A 25,172-nucleotide genomic window follows, 5' to 3' on the forward strand; every position below is an offset into this window, starting at 1 on the left:
CTTCAATCCTTGCCCGATCTCGGATAGAGAAAGCTCGAACCCGACCAGAGTCAGCGCCAGGTCCCAGAAAAAATTAGCATATGACTCCCTCGCTCATCAACTGCCCAGTCCCGCTCCAATTGTTCCAAGTGTTTATTCCTTTGATTGTCTGTTGGATAGGGTTTTCACAGTCGCTCTCTTTGGCATCATGACTTCGTTACCGGTTCGTACGAACGGCAATGAGGCTGCGGAGGATGGTGCGGTGGGGGTTAATGGCGTAGCGAGCAGGGCGGAGGCTCCTAGGTGGAGGAATGACAGTGAGGGCGGCTGGGTGGTGCAGAAGTTTGGGGGCACGAGTGTAGGGAAGTTCGCGGTCAATATTGCAGAGGATATCGTCAGGTTCGTTGTGGCTTTCGCATTGTCCTGAGTATTGGGAAGGAGGGGAGTCGCGGGGGAGGGAAAGCAGTTTTGACTGCGAGACATGGCAGACGAGAAACGGGCTGACAAAAGGCAATTGGCAGGGCGAGTTTGAAAGACAATAAGATTGCGGTGGTTTGTTCGGCCAGGAGTACGGGGAAGAAGGTTGAAGGGACCACAAGTCGGTAAGTTGTGAATAGCTCTTTCATTGCGTAGGGCTAATTGTGTGGTACAGGTTATTAGAGGTCTTTGGTGTACTGGAAGAGGTCAATTCGGTCAAGGATATCGAGTCCGTTCATTACGAGAGTCTCGTCGCGGAATACGAGCGATTAGTACAGGTCATATGCGAAGACCATGTCTATGCCGCGCGCACACATATTCGAGACGAAAGTATACGAGCAGCGCTGGTCAAAGAGGTTGAGGACGAATGCAGAGAGGTTGTTGAGTATCGCGAGGCAGCCCAACGATGGCATTTAGAGATTGATGGGAGGAGCAAGGATCGTATAGTCAGTTTTGGAGAGAAGCTGAGTTGTCGGTTTGTGGCTTCCTTGCTGCAGGACCGGGGAGTGGATGCCGAATTTGTGGATCTCTCAGATGTGGTCACTTTCAAGCCCGTGAAAGGGCTGGACTTGGAATTCTATAAGCAGCTGTCTGCCGCTCTGAAGGAGAAGGTGCTGGCATGTGGGGATAAGGTACCAGTTGTTACTGGCTACTTTGGAACGGTGCCAGGTGGATTAATGGATGGTGAAATTGGAAGAGGTTATACGGATCTCTGTGCAGCACTGATTGCTGTCGGAATCAAAGCAGATGAGCTCCAGGTTTGGAAAGAAGTTGACGGTATCTTCACGGCCGACCCAACCAAGGTTCCAACAGCTCGTCTCCTACCCACCATTACTCCAGCCGAGGCAGCAGAATTGACATTCTACGGGTCAGAAGTCATCCACCACCTCACTATGGACCAGGTAATGCACGCTACCCCCCCGATCCAAATCCGCATCAAGAACGTCAAGAACCCCCGTGGAAATGGTACCATCGTTCTCCCAGATGTTAAGCTCAGCTCCAATCAATTACTGCATGCTCGAAGTGCCAGCACCGTCTCACAAACAAGGAAAACGCCAAAACGGCCAACGGCAGTCACCATTAAAGACAAGATCTGCGTCATCAACGTACATTCCAACAAGCGGTCTATCTCCCACGGTTTCTTCGCGAAGGTCTTCCGTATCCTCGACAAGCGGCAATTGTCCGTAGATCTCATCTCCACATCTGAAGTACACGTATCCATGGCCATACACTCAGCCAATATATCAGACGATGAACTTTTGAGAGCCAAAGAAGAATTGGAGGAGTGCGGTGAGGTCAGCATACTGAATAAGATGGCTATCTTGTCGCTGGTGGGTGCTGAGATGAAAAATATGATTGGTATTGCGGGCAGGATGTTCAGTACGCTGGGCGAGAATAATGTCAATATTGAGATGATCTCACAAGGTAAGTTCCGCGCCCCTTTTCACACCCTGGTTTGGAACAGAATGCTCACTGCTCGTTCTCTCCTCCCAGGTGCCAGCGAAATCAACATTAGCTGTGTCATCAACGCGTACGAGTCTACGCGTGCCATGAACATACTGCATACAAATTTATTCACCTTCCTCGAGTAGAGAATTGGGCATATCAGGATCACAAATCAACTCCAGATTAAGCGAGAGAGGCCTCCAGAAAATACCATACCAATATCAAGCGGGCGGTGGGGTAAGATAAAAAGCATGTCGTTTCAGATCACATATAGGTGAGGGAAGGTAAATAGATGGGACGGCGTTCGATGGGTGGCATTTAATGCGGTGCATTTGTTTGAATATCAAGGATTTTCTGTGTGGTTGATTTCTAAGTAGACTCGCTTGTCACTTGCGTCATTGTTGTTGAATGCGCCTCAGGTCAAATGTGAAGGATATTGCATGGCTTTCATGTTGCATTTCCAGGGTATCTTATGGAGGGGCTCAGTTCTTGACTTGGCTCAATACTCGAAAGTTCGTTTGCATTCTGAAGACAGATGCGGCTCCAAGTATTGGAAGTCTTGATGTTAAGGGGCGGCCCTGATTGCGGAGCTAAACGAGCACTTTCGACCTGACTGGCTGACACAGTAGAAGCAGAATTCTCGCCCACACTGACTTGTGGCTCTCAGGTCTTCATGTCGTCTACCACTTGCACAAAGCGGCTTAACCGAGCTCTTGGATCTCTCGCCAAAGTTGCCTCATCTTTCAACGTCGACTGTGGAGTGACTTATGAACACCACCACAACATCAAGAGGTGACATCGGGTCCGATGAAGCCCGGAGTCGAGGTCGCCACGTTCTCAGACTTGTTCCAGCACATGCTTTCCCGCATCCAAACTTCCCAGAGGTCTTTTCCCGGAGTTACCCCTGCCCTCTGACAGGGGATGGCACGGCAGGAGTTCGGTTAATCATTTTTGCGCGTATCATGAGGCTCCCAGCGACCTGGTCAAGCTTTTTGCCCCAATTTCCAAGCATCAGACGATTCTCAGCTAGGTGACATAAACACTATTTTTCGTCTAGAGCGAGCTCATGAAGGTTCGACCCGTCTGTGCGGCCATGTGGCCGAGATGAAAGCCTTGATGGTTCGATAGCCTCGGCATGGATATCTACCAGATGCAGGCGCATCTCCGTGATGTTTTGAGGGTTTGACTTGTCTAGATCGTGAACTGTGGATAGGAAACTGCAATGAGTCGCCACCCACGGCCGAAAATGGTTGTTCAGCTCATATGATTTTCATGGTATTGTAATGTTCATTGGAAGCCTTTGTCCCAGCGTTCAGTGGTCCTGGCGATGATCTCATGCAACTCAGCAAGGTAGCTAGGAGAGAGCACGGTCTGCCATATTGCTGGATCGATGGCTCCCTGCTCTGTAGGGAAGGTATAAGGAATTGGAGTGCCCGGGCCCGGGAGTGGGAAAGTGGCTGTCTCGGTTCTCCGTCCGCTTGTTCTCATTTGAAGTCGTAAGGTCGAAATTATGTCAAGCTTCAAAAGAGTTGTCTCTGGATTGCTTGCTGTGTTGCATTTTTCAAGTCATGTCATAGCACAATCTTCTGACTCGGCGGCAGCGTCAAGTGTCATTATGGCGCCCACAGTTTCCTCAATAGCAGCGCCGTCAGGTAATGCCCAAAACAGTGAAAGCTTCGGAACATCTCTCTAATTTCTCGAAGGTACTGTTATAGTTGATCAATCTGGATCTGGACATTTTACAGCCATCAACCAAGCTGTGGCTTACGCTCAAGTATCTACCCAACCTCCAGTCCTCGTCAGAGCCGGAACGTATCATGAAGTGATCACCGTATCCGGGACTGCTCAAGTCAACGTCATCAGTGAAAGCGCAGATGCAACCAGCTACAGCAAGAACCAAGTCATTGTCTCGAACACATCTGCGCCTCTGACGTTCTCAGTTGGTGGTGTTCAGGGGACAGCATGGCGGAACATCAATTTCATCAATACCAACACAGGTACCGCTCCTGCTGTGTCCCTTCGCTCAAAGCAGAATGCATTCTACAACTGCCAATTCATCTCTTCCGGAGCTGGTACAATAACGGCCTCGAATGTCGGGACGATCTTGATTGCGAATTCATATATCGAAGGTACTGACAAGTTGTTCTCTGGCTACCTTGGGGTCTATGTGTATAGCTCCACCATTGTTCCAACAGCCAGTTCATCCATAGTCGTCTATAGTAAGGGGTACTCGACGCCGACTCAGTTTTCTCAAACAGTCATCGACTCCTGCACAATCTCTCAAAAGACTGGTCTCTCCAACACCTATGTGTATTTGGCTGGAGCCAATGGCGACGGATCACAAGCTGTTTACAAGTACTCAAGCATAGCAGGATTCGTTGCTCCAGGTGGAGTGAGAACATGGGGCACGAATGGTTTTTACGGAGAATACCAGACAACGGGTCTTGGTAGTTTCTCGTATGACTCTAAACGCATTGATGCTCACATGAATTCATCAATGCTCTCAAACTGTACGATCGATTATGTGTTTGCAAATTCCTTCACTGGATTTACAAGTGCTGCAATGTCGTGGGTGGATTCTTTGGTGCTGAGGTCCATCGCCGCGGCAAATGTCGTCGTGTCAAGCTCGGGCTCGAGTTCATCTGCCTTGACCAGCTCATCCAACGTTTCTTCGCCGAGTACTGAGTCCCAAACTTCCATACAGACAGCTACGTCTATGTCTGCTAGTTTTTCAGCAACAGGCGGCTCATTGACTGTTATTACGACGAGCCAGACTTCCTCCTCAGTATCACCGACCGCGACATGTGATCTGCCCGCGAGTATCCCTTCGACCGCACTTGTCGTCGGTCCGAGCGGATCTTGTGCTCAATACAACACCTTCAGTTCAGCAATTGCAGCACTCCCAAAGGATTCCACTACGCAATACGTTTATATCCTGGCCGGGACATACACTTAGCAAGTTCCCGCTTTCAGTAGAGCTGGTGCCACAATATTCCGTGGAGAGTCAAAAACCCCTCTATCTCAGGCAGCCAACTTGGTCACTCTGCAATATCCTGGCAGTGTGCTAAGCTCTGCTGGTGGTGCAGGGACCTATTCGGTCTTCCGATCGACAACTTCTGCAGCCAAGGGCCATGCCTTTTATAACATCAATTTTGAGAACACTGCACCAATCACGCCGAACTATGTTGCTATTGCCATGGACATGAAGGCGCTCCAAATCGGATTCTACTCTTGTGGCTTCAAATCTGGACAAGGAACTCTTCTTGCGAATACTGGCACTTTTTATTTCTCAGGTTGCCGAATCGAGGGTTCTTCGGATTTTGTTTGGGTTTATGGAGCTGCCTTCATCAGTAATTCAATTATTGTCTCAAATGCCCCTGGTTACACCATTTCCGCTCAGAATTATGTCGCTACATATCCATCTCGGCTCGTCTTTGATCAGTGTGCTTTCGTCCCGAGTACTACTACCTCCATGAGCCAATCAACGTACATAGGCCGGGATTATTCAGTCTCGGCAAGAGTTGCAGTCACAAACTCTTACCTGGATGCCCACATCAAGCCCATCGGGTGGCTTATCAAGTCTACTTCTGCGAATGTTACTTTTGCTGAGTCCAACAATACAGGACCTGGGTTCGTGCAATCTTCAAGGCCGGCCCAAGTCCAGATATTAACAGATGGCGGCGCTTACTCTGCTGCCAGCGTATTGGAGGATGTTAGCTGGATCGATAGCGCTGCCACTGTTCCATTCTCGGGATTTCCAGCATCCTTATTTGCAGTGTCATCCTCAACCACATCAGCTACATCCTCCACTGCGTCTTCGACGAATACTGCAAAGCCATCCACAGATACCTATGTGGTGTCCTTGACACCCACAGACGGACAATATGGGAGTGTACAAGCGGCAATCTCTGCCCTTCCCTTCGATGGAGCGGAGAAGACAATTTTTATTTTGCCTGGGACCTACACCGAGCAGATCAACATCAACCGTACAGGAAAAGTGATGCTACTAGGAATGACCAACTTCGTCAACGATTTTTCACAAAACCAAGTGAAGATCCAGTTCACCTATGGCGTGTCTACCAGCGCTGGCCAGAACGAATTGACACCTGTTATCAACACTAAGAAGACCGATGGCAGTGGACTGGCGTTGTATAACATCGATTTTGTCAATACATTCCCGCAGACCAATAGCTATGCTGCGCTTGCTGCTGATTTTTATGGGACAAATATGGCGGCGTACGGTTGCTCGTTCATTGGGTTCCAAGATACGTGGGTGATCATCCCATTCTCGGTCCATCAGAACTTCTGATCCTTTATTGAGACCTTGAGTAAATGACGCTGACTCCGGATTTTCTAGTCTTCTCGCCAACAAGGGTACTCAAGTGTTCTCCAATTGCTACATCGAAGGGTCAGTTGACTTAATCTGGGGATTCTCGCAAGCCTACTTCGGACAATGCTACATTGCTACAAATACACCTGGCTCTTGCATTGCTGCACAGAGTAGATCGTCCGCCAGCGCAACCGGAGGATATGTGTTTGATGCTTGCGCTGTCACTTACACAGGCACATACGGTTCTTTTTACGGATTGTTGTATCTAGGCAGACCATACAGCAATTTCTCTGTCGTCGTCTACAAGAACTCGTATATTGACAAGCACATCAACGCTGCTGGATGGAATGTGTGGTCCAAGACCAACCCGCAGACTAGTAATGTCCTTTTTGGGGAGTACAATAACGTTGGCCCTTGTGCATGGAGTGCGTCCACTACCAGAGCATCCTTTGCAACGAACCTCACAGCCGCTCAGGCTGCAGTATACGACTTGCCTAGTTTCCTGGGCAGCACGTCTTGGATCGACACTGAAGCTTACAACTTCGTTCCATCATTTAATTTTTCCTCAAGCGGACTCAGCGGCACTCCAACATCAGCACATCCCACTCCATCAGCTACCTCCACGGCCAATTCTACGGTCATCCACCCTTCAAGTGGCACAACGCCTCCTGCAGGTGCGGTCCTGGTCTCTTTTGGTGGCACAATTACAAACTCATTTTCAAGTCTGACATCTGCATTGGCCTCTCTTCCCGCCGATACAAACGCTCAGACTATTTTCATGTATCCTGGAGTTTATACCGAGCAGTTATCTGGTAACAGGAAGGGTCCCGTCACCGTTATTGGGTATCAGTCTGCAAGCGTTGGAAAGACGTACACCTCCAATCAAGTCACCCTCACATTTGCTCGAGGTCTCTCCGTTGTTGCACTAGTTGCTTCAGGGCATACGAATGCCGAAACAGCTGTAGTTGCCACTGCGTCCACGAATATTGCGTTCTACAACATCGATTTCATCAACACTGACAATCTGAATGGGGCTATTCCCTCTTACGTGACCCTCGCAGCATCGATTTACGGTGACCAGATTGGATTCTACGGCTGTAGCTTCGTCGGATGGCAAGACACTATTCTCACAGGAAATCCTTCGGGCTTTGCATACTACGAGAGCTCATACATTGATGGCGCAATCGATTTTATCTGGGGCTACTCAATGTCATATTTCAAGGGATGCACGATCGGAGCAAAGAAAGCAAAATCTGCGTAAGTTTATGATTTTGGGCCAGCCGATTCCCTGTATTCCTCCAAGGTGGCTTCGTAAGGCCTTCTTCAAACTCGCAATGTCTTGGATCATCTAATATATTTACTAACTTCTCGTTTTTCAGAATCACTGCTCACAGCCGAGCTAGCGTATCTGCTGTGGGCGGATATGTATTTGACCAGTGCCTCTTCACGGCCGCGGCCAATACGACTGTCGATCTCAATCAACAGGTCTATTTAGGACGGCCTTACAATGCTTACGCTAGAGTTGTGGTAAAATACTCCTACCTAGATTCAATTATCCAACCTGCTGGCTGGAAAGTATGGTCTGCAACGGAACGGATCCACGCACAGATTATGTCACATTTGCCGAATACCAGAACACAGGACCCGGTAACTGGGAGAACAATACTGCAGCCCGTGTTGGCTTTGGCAATGCAACGCTGCTGACTTCGGATACTTACTCCCTGAACAGTGTTATGGCCTCAACATCATGGATCGACATGACATACTGGGACTCGATTGTCACTCCTCAGGCAACGGTAGCCGTTGTCCAAACTGGTAACTCAACTACTCGTCCGCCGGGAGCTTGTATTGTCTCCAAGACAGCGATTGATGGGAAGGTTTCGTACACGACCATCGCTCAATGCACTGCCCTTCTTCCAACTACTAGTGACGTTCGAACAATTTTCATACATCCTGGAACATACAATGAGCAACTCACATTCAATCGATCAGGGGCTACTATCTTTCAAGGATACGCAGAAGACCCAACAAAATATTCGACCAATCAAGTTATCATCACCAATTCTGCTGGAGTTGATACCCAAGGAGACGCGAGTAACTCAGATTCCGCCACCTTCTATTCCAGAGGAAAGAACGTCAAGTTTTACAATATCAATCTGGTCAATACTTTCGGCAAAGCCGCTGACTACGCCTCGCTGGCCTTTTCCGTCGGTAACAATGGGAACGCTTCATTCTACGGCTGCCAAATCCTTGGTAACCAGGACACGTTCAATGTCAACGTTGGTAAGTGAAAGCGGCCCCTACATGACGCAAGGCTAATGTCAGCAACAGGTGCCAGCGCTTTTACGTACAACACGTACATCGAAGGTTCAATAGATTTCATCTGGGGATCTGGTTCCATGTACTTCTTAGCTTCGATGATGGCGCCGAATACCAATGGGATCTCAATCACGGCTGACAAGCGAGCGACAAATACGTTGTTGGGAGACAGAGTTCTGGGTTGTATCAAGCTTGATTGTTGAAGGTAAGCTGAAGCCGCGGTTATATACAGAGGAAACCTCAAGTAGCTCCTTCCCTAACATACGTCGATTGGCGGAATTGTCTTCGATCAATGCACAGTAGCTCCAGCAGCAGGCTCTGGAGTAGTATCTGGTACTATCTATCTGGGTAGACCTTGGAATTCTTTTGCCAGAGTTGCCTACATCAAGACGAATCTCGACTCTAGTATCAACGCTGCTGGATAGTCTGTCTGGTCAAAGATTACACCAAATGCCAATACTGCTTTCTTCGGAGAATACTAGAACACCGGTCCGGGGGCCATTAAGATCTCGAGAGTTTCATTCTCCCACGAAATGACAGAAAATGAGGCAACAGCCTTCCAGCTCACTAACTTCTTTTCCAGCACTTCTTGGATTGACTTTACGGCTGTCGGAATATCTCCATTTGCTGTCTCGAATGTTCCAGCAACGGTCACGATTACGTCAACTGTATCTCTTACTGGTTCTGCACCAGTGGTCACATCAACAAGAACCTCTGTCTTGCTGTTCACGACTTCCATTCCTGCTCTGATTGTCACCAAAAATGTCACCAAAAAGATCTCAAGCATGATTCTATCGACCCAACCCGACGTTTACAAGTCTACTGCTGTGACCTTGACTGAGACTTCGTACCAGTCGATAACTCCGGCCGCGAAGTCGACTACTTTCACGCTGGACGAGGTTGTAACATCGACCCTCGTAATCCAAGATCCCTCTGTGACCTCTACCAAGCTTATTACCTCAAAGATTACGGCTCTATCGACATTTACGCCTGCTCCTGTCACACAACTACATACGGTAATCGTATCGGATCTGCAAACTTCAACTCTTACTCAAAGCCAGTGTCCAAAGTCTTCACGTCGATATCAACAGTGGTATCTACTACCACGTCAACGCCTAAAGAGAAAACCGATACTGTGAAGAGTACATCAACCTTGGGGCAGAGTACTACTGCAGAAGCTCCAGAGATGAAGCTCACTCTGACAAGCACGGTTTGGACGACTACTATTTTGACCTCTGTACCCAAAGATGTCACCAAAACTATGACGTATCAAATAATAAACCCGGCCAGTCCTACAATTACAGTCAAAGCAAAGAAAGGAGTTACCTCATTTATCTCATCGACGTCCCTAGTATTTAAGCTGAAAAAAACCACGAGCACTCTGTCTTGTATTCCAACGGCAGCTAATGTCAAGAGATCCTTTGCAGCAAACCAGGTCCAAGACGAGAACATTGTTAAGAGACAAACCGCTTCTTCATCCTCGTCTATTTCGACATCCACAGTCACTACTTTTTACACCCTTCCTCAATCGACAAGTACAGTATTGGTTCCGGTTAGCGCATCATCCACGATGACCAAGGCAGCCTCCAAATCCACTCAAACATCCACGATCACCTCATACATTTTGAAGACGAGTGTTGTTCCCGGGCAGACGTTCACATCCACTATTAAGATTACGAAAATTGTTCCCAAGACGACCACCCTCCCCCAATCTACTTCCACGATCCTTGTCAACTTGCAAGGTACATCGATTCTCACGGTATCTTTGAAGGGCCTGTCTCAAACGCTTAGCGAAACGATATATTCCACCATCAAAACATCCACGTCCGCCCTCAAAGGTGTCACAATTCAAGCTCAGACAACAAGCACAATCCTCGGTACATCTACACTCACTTTACCAGCCGAAACGATTCTCACCACCTTCACATCGCTAAAAACGGCCAAGGCACCGGTCATTCTACCCCCATCCACTGTCGTTATCAGCCAAATTTTCACGGTGACACTCAAATCCACATTCACGCCTTCAGGAACCACCTCCACACTCCTGAAATTAGCCACCAGTGTCCATAAAACAACCACAACGCTGCCAATTTCTACGGTATTGGTCACCAAGACCAAAACGTCGAAAAATTCCGATCCCTATGTCACTGTGACCAGTACTGTTATAAAGACAACAACGGTCAAAAGTACCAGTCTAATCATTAGTACGGTCCTAAAAACCGCAAAGGGAGCGCCAACTTGTTCTTAATCTGGGGATTAAACCGACACATTGTAAATTGTAATCAGCTGTATATAGGCTCACGATCTTCAGTACATATAGTCACTATTGTATTCTCATCCTTCAGCGTTCATACTTCGATACGGCCTCAACATCCCTTTCAACCTTGGGAGCAGAATTTTGAAACACTGCGCAATCGGCCTAAAAGAGACTGAGCCCATAGTATGACTAATCATAGCAAGTAAGGATTGCCATCTATATCTCTCAATTTGTACTAGTAATCTTATCTCAGTAAGTGAGCCACGTACGAAGAGCAGGCCGACGGAACAGACACGCCACAGGCTTGTTTCGGCCTATCTAATTAAGCTTCCAAAAACAATTTTGTGTTGGACACGGTCACAGAGCCTTCAGAGCCTCATCAACTTACTATCGCATACTTGTTAGCGTCTCTGCCAGCCAATGCGCCAAGAAACGACCGAGGCAAGAGGTAAACAATGGCTCGCCTAAATCGACTTCCCTCTTTTGACTAGCTTGAAGCACGTGCCTCTGAACGCCACCTTCTGGAAAGGTGCATCGCAGATTCGCAGCCCCAGCCCACCCTATCCATACTTCCCCACCACAGTCTCTAATTTCCTGTCTCCAACCTCGATCGCATAGCATTGCAGCAAAGATGCCGAAAGCTGAAGTAGGATCCACAAAGCACCTGAACAACAAGCTCAAGTCCAAAGGACTCCAGCGATTACGATGGTATTGCCAAGTATGTTTGATTCCCTTGCTCATCTATCCTCACTACCACGCATTTGCTAACTGCCTCCAGGTCTGCGAGCGTCAAATGCGCGATGAGAATGGCTTCAAAATGCACACACAATCCGAGTCGCATGTCCGACAGATGCTCCTGGTCGGCGAAGACCCCAAGAAATATATTAACGACTATAGCAATCAATTTCAGAGAGACTTCTTGCAACTGCTACGCACATCCCATGGCGAGAAAAAGGTCAACTTGAATCACTTTTACCAGGAATACATCCACAATAAGGAACACATCCATATGAACTCGACGAAATGGCCTTCTTTGACCGAATTTGCAAAGTTTCTGGGCAGAGAGGGTATCTGCAGAGTGGAGGATGATGAGAAGGGGTTGCACGTTGCGTGGATTGATAATTCGCCGGAAGCGCTGAGGAGGGCAGATGCTATTCGGAAGAAGGAGCGGCAGGATAGAGGAGATGAGGAGCGAGAGCAGGCCGCTATTCGCGAGCAAGTTAGGAAGGCGAAGCTCGATGCGGAAGGAAGAGGGGAGCGGGATGCAGATGACACCGAGAAAGAATTGAAGCGGGCGGATGGAGAAAAGATAAAGCTGAGTTTTGGTACAAAACAAGCTGCGTCGATATCAGGGCCTGCTCTGGACAGCCCAGCGATCAAAGAATCAAAACCTGGCCAGGCAGATGAACAGAAAAACGAGATTCCCAAAGATTCCAAAGATGAAACAGCAGAGTTTAAGCCAGCAGCACCAGGCAAGATATCTATGAAGATGGGACTCTCAAGCAAGCCTAGGAATGTCTTCGCCGCTGCTAAGAAGAATGCTCTTGGAGGAAAGAAAGCCGCGATCATCGAACAACCTAAGAAAATGGGCGAAGCAGAGCGTATAATGCGGGAGGAAATGGAGCGGAACAACAAAAGAGGCCCACCAGGTTTTGGAGGTCCTCCACAAAAGAAGCAGCGTTATTAGGCTCATATTGTGGATCGCAGGCGTTTTCTGGGGCACTTTCTAGGTGTATAAACATGGCGTTGGCTAGATACCACTTGCATTTAGCTGTAGAGAATAAACTGCAATTCATTCCGCAACTCCTTTAACTCCATTTCGCTGTTCCTAACCACCCGTTTTATGCCGCAATATGCCCATGCGTCTCTTCAACACCTCCATTGTCCTAAACCCCACTAGCCTCCATCTGTCACATCTGCCACCTCTAATCTGCATCCGTGGCAGTTCCATCTCTCCTAATATATATCAGCCTTCTGACATACACTCCTGAGCAGCACTCTAACTCAAGGAAAACTCACGGAATGTACTTGATCCTCGCTTCATCCTCCATGACAGCAATCACCTCATCCGGCAGCTGCCCGCTGACTTTCGTAGCATAAACCCCACGCACATATCCATCCAGTCTCTGCCACTTCGCGACCCAGCTCTTACTCGGATCCGCGAGTGTGATCAATCCTTCGAAGACTTGAGATGTGCAGTCGATGATTGCTTCCATTGAGCCTTCGAGATGCAGGAAGTCTTCGCAGTTGGGGCAGCCTTCCTTCAGGAAGCGGTTTTGCGTCCTAAGGCCGAGCATTGTTAATTTTGAAAGTAGGTAAAGGAGGGTGAGGGGCCACGGAGGAGAGGGGAATATGTACATAACGATAGAGCAGACCATGCAGGCGCGCAGGTTGCGCTGTTGACCTGGGGGGACGAAGTTTTCACTCATGATGAGAGTTGTTTGCGTTTTGAAGTTGCGTCTCCCGGTTCAAGTTGCTGAAAGTTGTGGGAAGACCGTACTTTGTTATTGTTTGGAAATTGTTTGTTCAAAGAGGGACGAGGTTCAACAGACGAGGCTGAACCTTTCCATTGGCTTTGATTTTGCTCCACTTTTCCTGACTAAGCCTTGTCCAGATGAGCCGTCCCTTGATATCATCCAGATCCTTCTAAAAAGCGTGTCTCTCATATCAGATGCTCGTAATGTATACTATACTTCAGTCTCAAAAGGATCGTCAAACTGTTTGCTTTGGGCAAACTCTCGACACCCTACTGATCTCGACCCTGGTTCAGCGCTTGCCTTTCAGCTCCAGCTGACGCTTTTCCGCCGAAAAGCACAGGTTGACAAGAACAAAAAGCTATGGCCGAAATGCCCTTCCTTGGCCCATTTATATCACGGAACTGATGTCATCTGTCACGCTGGCTCATCAAGGATGCGATAGCCAGTTTCTCTCGTCAATAGCGGCCCTCTGCACTTGACGAAGTTGAGGAGGCCGAAAGATACCAACCCGGCGTGATGGCCCGGCGGCTTGCACCCCACCCACACAAGGGATGAATTCGAGGGGCAACACAAGGTGGCAGGAGGGTACTGAAATATTTGAAATAGACCGAATCTACGTGAGAGTATGAGTGTGCCATGACTAGAGTCTGATTTATCTCCCATAGAGGTACATGCTATGATCTGGGTTGTTTGGCTAGCCCACCATTTTCTCGCTTATTACCAACCAAGGCCGGTATCCTACCGAGCCTACCTTATCCTTCTATCTCCCCAACAAACGATATCAAAACCGCGGTCAAACCACATCGATCTCAATGACCTTCTCCACAGCCCCTTCCACATCCCAGATTTTCGTCACTTTCAGCCCATCAACCTTACCAACCAACTCCCTCCATTCTCTCTCCCGCCGTTCCTGAGCAGAATGAACATACATCATCAACACATCCACGCTGGTCTCAAACCACCCTGCCTTCTGTTCTGGGATCACGATCTCATTCAAAACTATCTTGCTGTACCCTGGTTTGAGACCAGCCTTCAGTTGTGTGAGAATTTGGACGCATTGTGTGGTGGGCCAGTCATGCAAAATCATCTTCAGGTAGTACACTTTGGCACCGTGAACAGGCTGAGGCGTGGAAAAGTCGTGGCCCATAGGCACAATGCCTTGTTTTGCGAGAACGACGGAATCAAGAGTCTCAATAGTCGATGGAAGATCCTGGAGGATCAAACGGCCTTGCACGGAATCATGTGCCTTGTGAAAGTCAATTAGATCGTGTCCGCTATTACCTCCGACGTCCACGAGGAGTGCATCGTCTTTCCCACAATTTGTATCCCCAAAAACAGATTCCATAATCTCTGGCACCTCGTACCACTTTAATCCCACAGTCTTGAAAGCCATGTGTTTGACGAATGCTTCCAGGTTCTTCTCTCGTCCTGGAGTGTTGATGTATTCAAAATAATGCTGTTTTGTCTGGTGTCCATACTTGAATGGACTGTTGTCCTTGTCCGTGGGATTTGCGTATTTAGTCTTTTCGAGAAACTCTGGAAGCGCTGCTAGAGTACGCGCGCTGTGGAACATGTCTTCGATAGCTCCTTGAGGTCCAGGTAATGCAATACTTCGAGTGACATCGTTTGCAGTGTAGGTATCAGGGCCTGTCTCTTGCACAAATTTTTCGACCGCAATGAGCTTCAGCAATCGCTCTACGAGAGCTGAATCTGCGCCAGCATCCTGCGCCAGCTTTACCCCGGTGAGTGGTTCTTTTGCCTCAGCAAGGGTCTTGAAGATGCCCAAGTCAATGAGGATTTTCGTTGTTGTAAACACTGCGGCCTCGAGGTAAATCATGCGCATGATACGCTCGTGAGGCTTTTCGAGAGAGCTGACGAGATCACGGGCACACTGCAAAAGATCCAATCGTTGCATTTCATTGCCGGGTTGTAGCTCCGTAATCTTCTGTTGAATCTCATTGCTCTGGAGGGCGAGGGTTGGTGACATGATGTTTTCTTGTCCTGCACTTATCAAATCTGAATAGAACGTAAAGCAGCTTGTACTATGAATAGAGTACTGTGAAAATTTATCAGACCGCCGACAGAATAGCGGGAGCAATTTTGAACTTATACGGGACTGGTTACAATGCTTACGCTGTTTTGTTCTTGATCTCGGTTAATTCTCGCCTGCAAGAGTAACTTAAGTAAACTGTGAAAGTAAGCACTTACATCCAATCGAACAGTTTCAACCAATAGAGCTGTAGAAGTGGCTACAGGCACTTCCGTCTTACAGGATCCGCTCACTGTTCGCTCTACCTAGCTCTCCGCTCGTACTCTCGTACCACTGGAGTAGAGCCGGAGAATCGAAATAGGAACTGCTAGTAGCACCACATCTGACACAGCCGATGAAGGTACTGGCAGCCGATGCTGCTTTTTTCTTCTTCGGCCTACATACTCAATCGGTTCAGGATTTTACTCCTACATCTTGGAATAGCAAACTTGAATTTTGTGCTGGTTGAGGCCCGAGGCAAAACTTTGGCCAATTCAGGACCTCTGCAGGCTTCAGATCACTAAATGCATTGATAAGGTAATGAAAGTTCTCTGCAGTTCTTAGTAAATGGTACGGAAAGAAAATTATTTGTGGCACACCATTCTTTAGCAACTGTTGGTATACTTAAAAGGTGACGAGTATTCGAGGCACGTCTCTGCTGCACCCGAGCCCTTACCTACTGTACGAAGTTACTGTGCAGGATTGTTCAGCCCAATCTCATTCTCCAAATGAGGCCATTGATTGACGCTAAAGTCAGACGGTTTAAAGCTGATGCGACACCACTATAATTTGGGATACTTGGCAGTCGCCAGTGTTTGCAGATGCTGACGACCCCGCCTCAGCCACCCCACCTCATGAATACAGGACTAGCTTTGTTGTTTCCGAACGTCAACTTCTTCGATCAATATACTGTGGCTCTCCTTCTTATAGAAGCCATTTCCCGACGGTATCGTCCCGTCTGCATAAACTCTAGTCACCTGAGCTTCGAGCTTTCTATCCACGATGAACCAGAGCGGCCCCAAAAGCTCGTTCGAACAGCAAGCCAGTAATCGTGCCTGTGAAGCCTGCCGAGCCCACAAAGTTCGATGCCTTCCAAATACACTAGGATCATCCAAAATATGTCAGAGATGTGCGAAAACAGACCGGCAATGCATATTCGCTGCTCCTATGAGGCGGAAGCAGCGAAAGCGGACAGATACCAGGGTTGCTGAGCTTGAAAGAGAGGTTTCTGCGATGAGAGCTCTGTTCCGGCAAGGCAACGACGACATTCCAGCCACATATACCCAACAAGCTTCCCAGCCAGATTCCCAAAATGATACACCTCGAACTGGTATGAGCTATGGTATGAGATCGGATGCTCAAGACCAGAGTGCAGAGTCCGGAGAAACCCCTGCATCCTGGTCGATTCCAACCAACCTGACCCCTCCAGTCCAGGAGGACCAAAACCCTCAACCATTTTCACCCGAGTCCGATTTCATAGAGAGGGGACTTATTAGCATGGAAGAAGCTACCAAATTGTTCAAGTCATACAATGACAATCTCGTTCAACATTACCCTGCGGTGTCTCTCGAGCCAACTGTCTCTGCCGAAGAACTTCGAAAGACCAAGCCAACACTCTTCTTGGCCACTGTAGCAGCAGCTTCGGGGAAAATGGGCTCTCAACTGTATAGTATCCTCAACTCGGAGCTCTTGTGTGCTTATGCACACAGAACTGTCATAGAAGGTCAGAAGTCTCTTGAGCTTGTGCAAGTTATGATCATTCTCTCAGTCGTAAGTGACGTTTTGGACCTCTGCAGGATCTAAACTCAGTGCATCGGATTTAAATACTGATATCAATTTAGTGGTATTTCCCACCTGGAAAATTTGCTCGTGAGTTCCTTCGACGGCATTTTACTGCCTGCGTCTGAAAATACGGGATCTGGTTTCAATATTCCACCCTCTCTCACTGACGCCCTTTCAGAGCTGAAATACTACGAGTACATCCACATGGCTGCTACCATGGGACTTGACATTGGCCTCGGAACAAACCCTCAATCCTCAAGGGACCGGAGGCGTAATTCTGAGGACGATAATCCACTCTCAAACTACGTGGACTCTGCGGAAATTGAGAGAAGACGAACATTTCTCGTGTGCTACCTGATATCTACAGGGTAATTAAGAGCTGCAACTTCTGAAAACATCGTGCTAATTTTTGGTAGAGTCTCTCTCAGTAGTAGACGTCCTAACATGCTCCGTTACAGTCGCTGGGTAGGCCAATGCCTTGAATCATTAGAGAATAACCCAAACGCCTCCCAAATGGACAAACACTTGGTCTCCTGGATCAAACTTATGAAAATTACTGAGGAAATTGGGCTGGCTTTTGGCTTTGAAGACATCAGTTATATGGCAAGCCTCTCGGAGCCTCGAACTCAGATCGTAATGAGTGGACTTCAAAAAACGCTCCAGTCCTGGAAAGTTTTGTTTGGGTCACATGTCAATGGTATGTTCGGTCTTGTATTTATGCATTGGCTAAAGTTTGTTAGATGCGGTAATGATCCAATACCATCATTCTCAGCTCTTTCTTCATGAGATCGCATTACACGATGACCACCCACCAGAAGACTTTAGACCACCATTTAACCTTGGAAAAATCTTGTCGATTCACACTATGCCCGGGGCCAAACACTCCTTTATTGATGCTACGGCTAACCTCATTTCGTCAGCTCATTCGATGCTTGACATAATTCTCGCCATGGAGCTCTCCGTCCTCCGTTCCCTTCCAGTGTACAACTTCGTCCGCATGTCATACTCAATTATTATTCTGGTAAAGCTTTATATATCGTCGAAATCCCCTACAAGCAAGCTCGGCGAGGTTTTAGATAGCGAGCGCTTGAAGCTGGGGATCTATCTCAAAGCACTAATTGACCTGCTAATTGCAGCTGTGGGGCCGATGGAATGTAGAGCCCCTTACACTTTCTTGGGTATGTTGATGCGGTTCTACGGATGGTACAAAAGCCAGGAGAGCAGTCAAACTTTTACGCCACCTCCAGTCGACTCGCCTGCTGTGGACCAATGCTGGCTTCCACCGATGCCTCGCGTCACTTACGAGCTTCAACGAAAGGCCGATAGCAGCACGAGGGACATGGCCTCGTCAAATGCTGTCATCGAAACCAAATTTCAGTCAAAGGATTCCACTGACCATGATACTGCCATGCATAACCAATTCGACACACAAGATATGGGAGAGTTTCAGTACGATTTCGGTGATGGTTTAGATATCGATCAATTCATGTTATTGGGCGCCAGTGACACGTTCAACCCTGGCTTCAACAACTGGCTTCCTGATATGGGTATGGCCGGGGGTATTGATGCGAGCCAAATGCAAGCTATGTACGATTACGATTGTCAAGGGGGTCACAATTCTTCGTTATAAAGACATGTCTGCTTGACTGTTTATACCCAGAGTCATATCACTCGCTTGGAAAAATACCTCAGAACAGACATCCTAATGGCATAGAGCCCGAGTCCTCGATGATTTGGGACGATATTACATGGTGGTAATTGGACAGCAGAAGAGGAAGTGTCCGATCATGTATTGAATTATGGTAGACCTTATAATTGTCGATAGGTCGATTTTGCCGAGTTCGAGAGTCTTGATAACCCAATATCGAAGGTGTAACATACTGGATTTTTTCGTAACTGCTTGTCTGCTTGGGCGATTAATGTACCCTGGCGAAAGTGCTGGCCTTCTCGTTCGTTTAGCACTTGCCCCTTTGAGACACCCGCACGCAACATGTTTGATAAATGTTACTTCCATGCCCGGCACATCGTCAAAGAGTATAACCCGTAAACAGGCCCGCATCATTTTCCGTTGACAGGTTGCCTAGCTAGTACCGCTCAAAAATAACATCAACAAGCCATACCGACAAAGGAAAAGCCACCAATATGACCTTTGGGACACTACCCAGACATACGACTATCTATGACGACGGTATTTCCACTGCGACTAATGAAAGCTAGTGAAATTCAAGCCGTCTCGCTTGGCACACGGCCTGAACTGGACATCGGAGCCAAAATCAAGATCATCATCCGATCACGTGCCTTGACCTTGTACCGGCTTGACATGAAAAATGGAGCTTGGAAGCGGTAATTGGATCTCTGGGACTGCTTATCATAATGCTTAAAGTTGTGTTTGACCGATGCTCGTTCTGACTTGCCCGGAGTGACAAGAGGTGCGATTCAAGACCGTCGCGCCGACACGCTAAACAGCGGCTGGGTCTCGCCAAGCAAGGAGGGCTAAATGACTCTCTCAGCCTCTGTACACTAATCAATTAGATATATATCTTCACGGTCGCAGCTTGCAGACGACCGCTGAACACATCCAGATACGTTTTCCAGAACCATCTCAGCACGACAGCACATTCGCAATCAAAATCGGTTCGCACGGCATCAATCTATCAAGCCATCAGGATGTCTAGCGGAAGACCTAGCAGAGGCTATATTGACCCGAATTTCCCTAATCCTATGGGTCCTGGAGATGCGACTATAATTATATACGGGTGAGTAAACTGTCCTCTCATTCTGGTGTATGAGTTCTGACTGAATGGCGACAGATATACACCGAATTTCACGCTCTGCATACTCGGCATCGTGTTCTTCACCATTCTCTTCTTCGCCCACCTCTTCCAAATGTTCCGCGCACGTCTTTGGTACTTTGTACCTCTGGTCATTGCTGTATGTGTACATTGCTCTTTTCTTTCTCGAAGAACCCCAGATCTCAGAGTTCTGATTAGAGGGGGTGGCTTGTTGGTGAAGGATTAGCGAACTTCCGTGCCTGTATAGATAACCACTAACTTCAGTGAAGTGTGTCATGGAGGTCGTAGGCTACGCATTTCGAGCACTCTCATCTCGCAAGAATCCGTACCATATTAGCTACTTCGTTGTCCAGGTAGGTTCAGTTGTCAAAGCAACTTCTTCTCCTCCACCCCGTGCGAGACCGGCTTGGATGTAGAAAGCTGGGCCTCTCGTGCAGTCTGATGCATCAAGCTCCCTAACCGATATCTTGCCTGAGTTGAGCTTTGAGCTGACCTTGGCGTCTTTAGTATTTCCTAATCGTTACAGCCCCGGTCCTGACCTCCGCATCCATCTATGTATGCTTGACGAAAGTGCTGGCATGGGCAGCCGACGAAGGCCTGGACTTGAGCAGCAGAACCGTCTTGCTTCGCAGAGAAAGGTCGTCCTGTGGACGTTCATCACCATCGACGTCTTCTGTACGATCCTACAGATTACCGGCGCAGGTCTCATTGGCGGCGCAACCTCAAATGGCAAGGATCCCAGCACCGCCAACAACATTCTCCTCGCCGGTCTCGCGATCCAAACAGCAGCGTACTTCGTCTACCTTTCACTTTTGGTAGTTGTCATTGCAGCGATTTACCGAGACCGCGGTACAGCTCATAAGGCAGGAAAGAACCCCTTCTTGGCTGTGTTGGCGTTTGCTAGTACCTTGATTTTCATCAGAACCATTTTCAGACTAGCGGAGACGAGTCAGGGTGTCTTTGGCCATCTGTCGAGCCATGAAAACTATTTTGCTGGGCTGGAGTTTGCACCTGTTGTGGCTGCTGTTACGATTCTGGCTGTGTGGTTTCCCAGCCGGTGGCCGGTTGTGGTTGGGAGAGCCAAGGCTGAAGGTGTGTAAAGTGGATCCGGTCAGAGAAACAATGTGACATCTGTTTGGCTGGGTTGGAAGAAGTTTGTCATGGCGTTCTCTGCATAGCTCGAAATCTGCGACAATAGTTAGAAGAAAGTTCAGTCGTCATGGTTATGGGTGGGTTATGAGGAGTTTAATATTGTTTTGAGCATAGAATTGTGATATTTCAACATGGATTAGGAATTACCTTCAGCTTTGTTTTCATTCCTTCCTTGCTGGCCTTACCATGCAGACCTCAATGAACTCTTTTTGACTCAACACACCCTCTCCTTTCCCCTCCAGTTCCACCACCAACCGATCAACCTCGTGGAATCCAAGATGCTCATAAATTGGCTTTCCGTCTGGACTGGCCTCCAAGTATGTCTCGGTGCCCTCCTCGTCCGACTTTTGAATGCCCCATCTCAACAGCTTCCCGGCTGCCCCCTTCCCCTGATACTCTGGTCTCGTAGCAACGAGCTCCAAATACCAATGACTCTTCCCCTCCATAATAGACGCATGAAGATTCACCAGGTTCCCAAAGAAATGGTTCGCGAGCGCGATATCAGCTCCCTCTGGCCACACCGGCAGATCAGTGCCAAAGTGCTCATCAGGCCCGTTCCATTTAGCGTATGAGATGATTTTCTGGTCGGGAGTATCCGAGTCGTAAACACAGATGAAGTGCGCATTAGGGCTTTGCATTTCCTCGATGATAGAATTGTACCACCAGGTCCAGGCGGGAAAATTACGCGCGGATGAAGTGTCCCGGGGGAAGACGAGGAGGGAGACGGCGTCGATTGAAAAGGCGGAGAAGTAGATGTCTGTGAAAACTGCTGCGTCCGCTGGAGTCGCGGGACGTAGTACGAGAGGCATGATGATTGAATATTAAGGAATGGTACTTTGTGGAAGATTCGAAAGTAGAGTTCAAGAGTGCGTTTAAGTAGAAAATTCGGAGATCAGGCAGACTTGTACCTGCTGACAGGACAAGGACAACTTTGTCCTAAATTAGCAGGTGCTACATAAATGAGTCAGGCGGCGGAGGATTTCTTCTCAAGGTACAGGGCAATGGTTCGATCTCAAGATGTTCCAAAATTTCTGTGCTGAGGTTGTGTAATCCGGACACTCCACGGAAAGGTGGTAAGCTTTCACAATCAAGCTATCCCAAAAACGCCGTGGCGTGCTTTTTAAGCGAGGACTCCAGGGACATGCTGTCAACTTCATACCTCAACTCTATCTGTGAAGTTGCGGATAAATGCTCCTCCAGTTTCCGCCAGTTATACACCGAAATTATGTGTTTTAGTTTAGGCTCAATACTTGTGTCGGTCCAATACCGCACTTCAATTGACGAGCTATGGTAAGTACACGTATCTTCAATGGCTGCAAGAAGATATCAGACGCTGGGAGAGTACGTACTTTGCAAGACGCGTTGCAGCCTCCGAAATCATTCAATTTCTCTTGTTGCAAAGCTTCCTTCACCATGAAGTCCCTCCTGTTCCTCTCAATCATCCATCTAGCGCTCGGTAGCTCCGATGTTCCCACCATCCCCAACCTTGACCACAAGCAGCCAATCTACCTCGGCGAATCCTTTTACCCCCCAACAATGACATTCGTCGCCTGGCAGGGAACAGAAGAAAACACCCCTAAAGACTGGTGTATCAAATCGGCCGACTGCTCCGACCACCGCATCTTCTCCCTCGGCGGGGTTGAAGGCCTACAAATCCATGACTATTTCGACAAGGTGGCGTACTTGACACGGATGGGTAATCGGTTCGCGGACTGTGTGGTTACGCCTGAGAGTGTCAAGATGGGAATTTGTGATGGAAGGGCAGTTTCGGAGACAGGGACTAGGTTTACGGGGCGCGGGACGAGGAAATGGTCGTGTTGGGTTAGTGAACAGACTTGGTTAGAAGCGCGTGGAATGGAAGGGGAGAGGAAGGAAGAACTGCCGAGTGTGTAGTGGGAGATTTTACGGTATATGAGATGGGGTATAGTGGTTCGGGCAGCATACCAACTGAGGCACATACGGGAAAATTCTCAGGAAAGCATGGGTGTATCTACGCTGTGGGGGCCAGGAGTGAACGGGAGTAGCTGTATATATTGGTCTATGGATCGCTGTTGGCGATCACCAATCCATATATCTATTCTCACCGGAACCTCAAGAATGGTGCAGGATGAAGTTAAAGATGACTAGTTATATGGAGAAGGTGGATCCGGCGCATCTTCAGGGAATATTTACAAGGAAAGTAGTTCTTTTGGTACAAGATGCCATATTCTTAAACCGCTTTAGCATTCATAGCAGCGGCATGCGCAGTCACCTATCTTCAGTTAGTACCCAGCATCACCATTTCGAAACCGAACTTACAAGAGTAGCATAATCGGAGGAGCCATAATAGATTGCATGTCCATCATCATTGGTCAAACCAATCGACAGTGAGTCGCCATATTGCCAATACATGTCACCAGCAGTCTGAGTATTCAATACTGCCGTTTGCCAGGAAGCCATATTGGATTTGGCATTATTCGTGCCATACTCCTCAAGGACGACAGGCTTTCCCAGAGCAGCAGCTGCTGCGGCGTGTGTGTTGATCCAAGAGGGAACCCAATCATCTGTCTCGCCCCAAGAGCCTGGGTATGCGTGATAGGTACCGAAATCGATGGTGGAGATGGCGAGGTTGTTGGTAAAGTTGAGACCTGGACCGCTGGTATACGGGTACGACGTGTCTGCTCCCCCATCGAGCCCGAAGCCCTCATCTCCAATACAGACCATGTGGTTCGAGTCGAGAGACTTGATGTATGCGGATGTAGAAGCTACCCAATTGGTAATTACGGATGTTGCGCAACCAGTACAGCGTGGCTCGTTGGCTAGCTCCCAGGCAAAGACTGCTGTTGAGGTCTTGTACCGAGCAACCACGGCAGCGATGTACTTCTTGTACTGGGTCTGGGCAGCTGTCGAAGTATACCAATCGGTAACTGCAATGCCATAGTAGGATGCGTATGCGGCCATGCCGCCGTAATCGTTCCAGTTGTTCACGAAATTGATGATGAGACTGATTCCATGGGCCTCCGCAGATTTCACAACATAGTCAAGACGTTGAAGTCCGTTTGCGCCTGTATTGATAACCGGATCTTGGCCTTTGATGAAAGATTGATACCAGACCGTGTCTCCGCCGGGAAGTGCTGTCACGTCATTGAAGCCCCATACACGGAGGACTTTAAGGCCAGTCTTTCTTCTGTCAGTGCAATCTTGTGCGAAGTGTGGAAACACTCACAGTCTGTAGATGGGACATAATCAGGTCAATGTCGGCATTGTTGTTAAGGAAGCCGATGTAATATGTGTTTGTTCCCATGAAGTAGGTTGCCTTGCCGTTGATTATAAAAGCATGGCCATTCGGTTTTGCATAGCCCGTGATACCACCACTTGGTGTCGATGTTGCGCTGGCCGTCGTGGATGCTTTTGACGTGCTTGAAGAAGGCTTAACAGTGGACGTTACTAGAGTTGTCCTGGAAGAGCTTCCCGGCTTCGTGGACGTGCTAGATCCAGCGCTGGCTAATGATTTGAGGTAAGTATATTTTACTCACCACTGTTGATCTTGAAGCTTACCGGTGCCAGGAACGCATTGAGAGTAGTACGGATTCTGGTAAGAGCAGGTATACCCGGCGACACAAGATGTTGTACCAGTCCAATTGAGACCACCACCTGCTCCTGTTAGCCCCATGCATTGGCCGACAGGATGGTTCCTTACACTGGCCATAAGCAGGCTGTTGTGCATTCACACCAATAATCGCTAAGGCAGCCGTCAGGAGAGTGAATGATTTCATTTTGCTCGAATTCTTTGGTTCAGTTGCTGAGTTCTAGCTTCTCTATTGAGTAGTAAACCACGACATATATAGACTTTAATCCGGAACTAAATACACCGTCGGGCCGGTATCAAAGTATTCTTGAAATTGTACTCAGTGATCTCCTCGCGTGTCAATTGCCCTGCATTAGATACATTGACCAATCTTCTCTAGAAAGAGCGAGGCATGCTTAGGTAGAGACGGAGGAAATATATCGTGACAGAAATGCAGATCAATATAGCGTCACTTGAAAGCAGAAGTAGCTTTGGACATGAGATTTAAGGGACGTGGTGAGTGGATGAACACACCCCTTCGCTAGAATCTAGTTGTTTGCTTGGATCTCTCATCCAAAGTATCCA

The 25,172-nt window shown here is 48.2% G+C and overlaps 13 protein-coding genes across 13 annotated transcripts; 10 read left to right on the forward strand and 3 right to left on the reverse strand.

Moving 5' to 3' along the window:
- Positions 1 to 187: 187 nt before the first annotated feature.
- On the forward strand, positions 188 to 2,048 carry HOM3 (Aspartokinase; the record flags this gene model as incomplete). The annotated part of the gene is made up of 4 exons (XM_058506772.1): positions 188 to 378; positions 501 to 581; positions 632 to 1,881; positions 1,951 to 2,048. 4 exons carry the CDS (start codon positions 188 to 190, stop codon positions 2,046 to 2,048), a joined length of 1,620 nt encoding a protein of 539 aa, XP_058357502.1.
- A 1,469-nt stretch (positions 2,049 to 3,517) lies between these two features.
- On the forward strand, positions 3,518 to 4,858 carry ONS95_013138 (uncharacterized protein; the record flags this gene model as incomplete). The annotated part of the gene is made up of 2 exons (XM_058506773.1): positions 3,518 to 3,554; positions 3,606 to 4,858. 2 exons carry the CDS (start codon positions 3,518 to 3,520, stop codon positions 4,856 to 4,858), a joined length of 1,290 nt encoding a protein of 429 aa, XP_058357503.1.
- Positions 4,859 to 5,098: 240 nt separating this feature from the next.
- ONS95_013139 (uncharacterized protein) lies at positions 5,099 to 7,936 on the forward strand (the record flags this gene model as incomplete). Its single annotated transcript, XM_058506774.1, has 3 exons — positions 5,099 to 6,171; positions 6,260 to 7,489; positions 7,612 to 7,936. 3 exons carry the CDS (start codon positions 5,099 to 5,101, stop codon positions 7,934 to 7,936), a joined length of 2,628 nt encoding a protein of 875 aa, XP_058357504.1.
- A 29-nt stretch (positions 7,937 to 7,965) lies between these two features.
- Positions 7,966 to 8,754, forward strand: ONS95_013140 (uncharacterized protein; the record flags this gene model as incomplete). The annotated part of the gene is made up of 2 exons (XM_058506775.1): positions 7,966 to 8,515; positions 8,564 to 8,754. The coding sequence occupies 2 exons, from the start codon at positions 7,966 to 7,968 to the stop codon at positions 8,752 to 8,754; spliced, it is 741 nt and encodes a 246-aa protein (XP_058357505.1).
- Positions 8,755 to 9,084: 330 nt separating this feature from the next.
- Positions 9,085 to 9,690, forward strand: ONS95_013141 (uncharacterized protein; the record flags this gene model as incomplete). The annotated part of the gene is made up of 1 exon (XM_058506776.1): positions 9,085 to 9,690. The coding sequence occupies one exon, from the start codon at positions 9,085 to 9,087 to the stop codon at positions 9,688 to 9,690; it is 606 nt and encodes a 201-aa protein (XP_058357506.1).
- Positions 9,691 to 9,737: 47 nt separating this feature from the next.
- Positions 9,738 to 10,799, forward strand: ONS95_013142 (uncharacterized protein; the record flags this gene model as incomplete). Its single annotated transcript, XM_058506777.1, has 1 exon — positions 9,738 to 10,799. The coding sequence occupies one exon, from the start codon at positions 9,738 to 9,740 to the stop codon at positions 10,797 to 10,799; it is 1,062 nt and encodes a 353-aa protein (XP_058357507.1).
- Positions 10,800 to 11,384: 585 nt separating this feature from the next.
- ONS95_013143 (uncharacterized protein) lies at positions 11,385 to 13,370 on the forward strand. The gene is made up of 2 exons (XM_058506778.1): positions 11,385 to 11,526; positions 11,587 to 13,370. Exons 1-2 carry the CDS (start codon positions 11,440 to 11,442, stop codon positions 12,493 to 12,495), a joined length of 996 nt encoding a protein of 331 aa, XP_058357508.1. The 5' UTR covers positions 11,385 to 11,439; the 3' UTR covers positions 12,496 to 13,370.
- SPT4 (transcription elongation factor spt4) lies at positions 12,734 to 13,237 on the reverse strand (the record flags this gene model as incomplete). Its single annotated transcript, XM_058506779.1, has 3 exons — positions 12,734 to 12,764; positions 12,828 to 13,091; positions 13,167 to 13,237. The coding sequence occupies 3 exons, from the start codon at positions 13,235 to 13,237 to the stop codon at positions 12,734 to 12,736; spliced, it is 366 nt and encodes a 121-aa protein (XP_058357509.1).
- Positions 13,371 to 14,078: 708 nt separating the features above from the next.
- Positions 14,079 to 15,272, reverse strand: ONS95_013145 (uncharacterized protein; the record flags this gene model as incomplete). The annotated part of the gene is made up of 1 exon (XM_058506780.1): positions 14,079 to 15,272. One exon carries the CDS (start codon positions 15,270 to 15,272, stop codon positions 14,079 to 14,081), a length of 1,194 nt encoding a protein of 397 aa, XP_058357510.1.
- Positions 15,273 to 15,723: 451 nt separating this feature from the next.
- Positions 15,724 to 18,937, forward strand: ONS95_013146 (uncharacterized protein). The gene is made up of 6 exons (XM_058506781.1): positions 15,724 to 15,851; positions 16,157 to 17,084; positions 17,156 to 17,183; positions 17,275 to 17,464; positions 17,513 to 17,793; positions 17,837 to 18,937. Exons 2-6 carry the CDS (start codon positions 16,317 to 16,319, stop codon positions 18,724 to 18,726), a joined length of 2,157 nt encoding a protein of 718 aa, XP_058357511.1. The 5' UTR covers positions 15,724 to 15,851; positions 16,157 to 16,316; the 3' UTR covers positions 18,727 to 18,937.
- An 826-nt stretch (positions 18,938 to 19,763) lies between these two features.
- Positions 19,764 to 20,988, forward strand: ONS95_013147 (uncharacterized protein; the record flags this gene model as incomplete). Its single annotated transcript, XM_058506782.1, has 4 exons — positions 19,764 to 19,852; positions 19,907 to 20,027; positions 20,158 to 20,241; positions 20,365 to 20,988. The coding sequence occupies 4 exons, from the start codon at positions 19,764 to 19,766 to the stop codon at positions 20,986 to 20,988; spliced, it is 918 nt and encodes a 305-aa protein (XP_058357512.1).
- Positions 20,989 to 22,212: 1,224 nt separating this feature from the next.
- Positions 22,213 to 23,335, forward strand: ONS95_013148 (uncharacterized protein). Its single transcript, XM_058506783.1, has one exon. The coding sequence runs from the start codon at positions 22,328 to 22,330 to the stop codon at positions 22,931 to 22,933; it is 606 nt and encodes a 201-aa protein (XP_058357513.1). The 5' UTR covers positions 22,213 to 22,327; the 3' UTR covers positions 22,934 to 23,335.
- Positions 23,250 to 24,746, reverse strand: ONS95_013149 (uncharacterized protein; the record flags this gene model as incomplete). The annotated part of the gene is made up of 4 exons (XM_058506784.1): positions 23,250 to 23,291; positions 23,339 to 24,199; positions 24,246 to 24,523; positions 24,578 to 24,746. The coding sequence occupies 4 exons, from the start codon at positions 24,744 to 24,746 to the stop codon at positions 23,250 to 23,252; spliced, it is 1,350 nt and encodes a 449-aa protein (XP_058357514.1).
- Positions 24,747 to 25,172: the final 426 nt, after the last annotated feature.

This window comes from Cadophora gregata, assembly GCF_030347475.1.
Source record: "Cadophora gregata isolate MNR1 chromosome Unknown scaffold_7, whole genome shotgun sequence".
Lineage (NCBI taxonomy): Eukaryota > Fungi > Ascomycota > Leotiomycetes > Helotiales > Ploettnerulaceae > Cadophora > Cadophora gregata.

What these genes read in the sequence shown, in the direction of transcription:
- ONS95_013143 (XM_058506778.1), top strand. Translation starts at nt 11,440, where the DNA reads ATGCCGAAAGCTGAAGTAGGATCCACAAAGCACCTGAACAACAAGCTC. An exon ending in GATTACGATGGTATTGCCAA is followed by an intron (nt 11,527 to 11,586) that starts GTATGTTTGATT and finishes AACTGCCTCCAG; the next exon opens with GTCTGCGAGCGTCAAATGCG.
- ONS95_013146 (XM_058506781.1), top strand. Translation starts at nt 16,317, where the DNA reads ATGAACCAGAGCGGCCCCAAAAGCTCGTTCGAACAGCAAGCCAGTAAT. An exon ending in TGCTACCTGATATCTACAGG is followed by an intron (nt 17,465 to 17,512) that starts GTAATTAAGAGC and finishes AATTTTTGGTAG; the next exon opens with AGTCTCTCTCAGTAGTAGAC. An exon ending in GTTTGGGTCACATGTCAATG is followed by an intron (nt 17,794 to 17,836) that starts GTATGTTCGGTC and finishes AAAGTTTGTTAG; the next exon opens with ATGCGGTAATGATCCAATAC.
- ONS95_013148 (XM_058506783.1), top strand. Translation starts at nt 22,328, where the DNA reads ATGGTAAGTACACGTATCTTCAATGGCTGCAAGAAGATATCAGACGCT.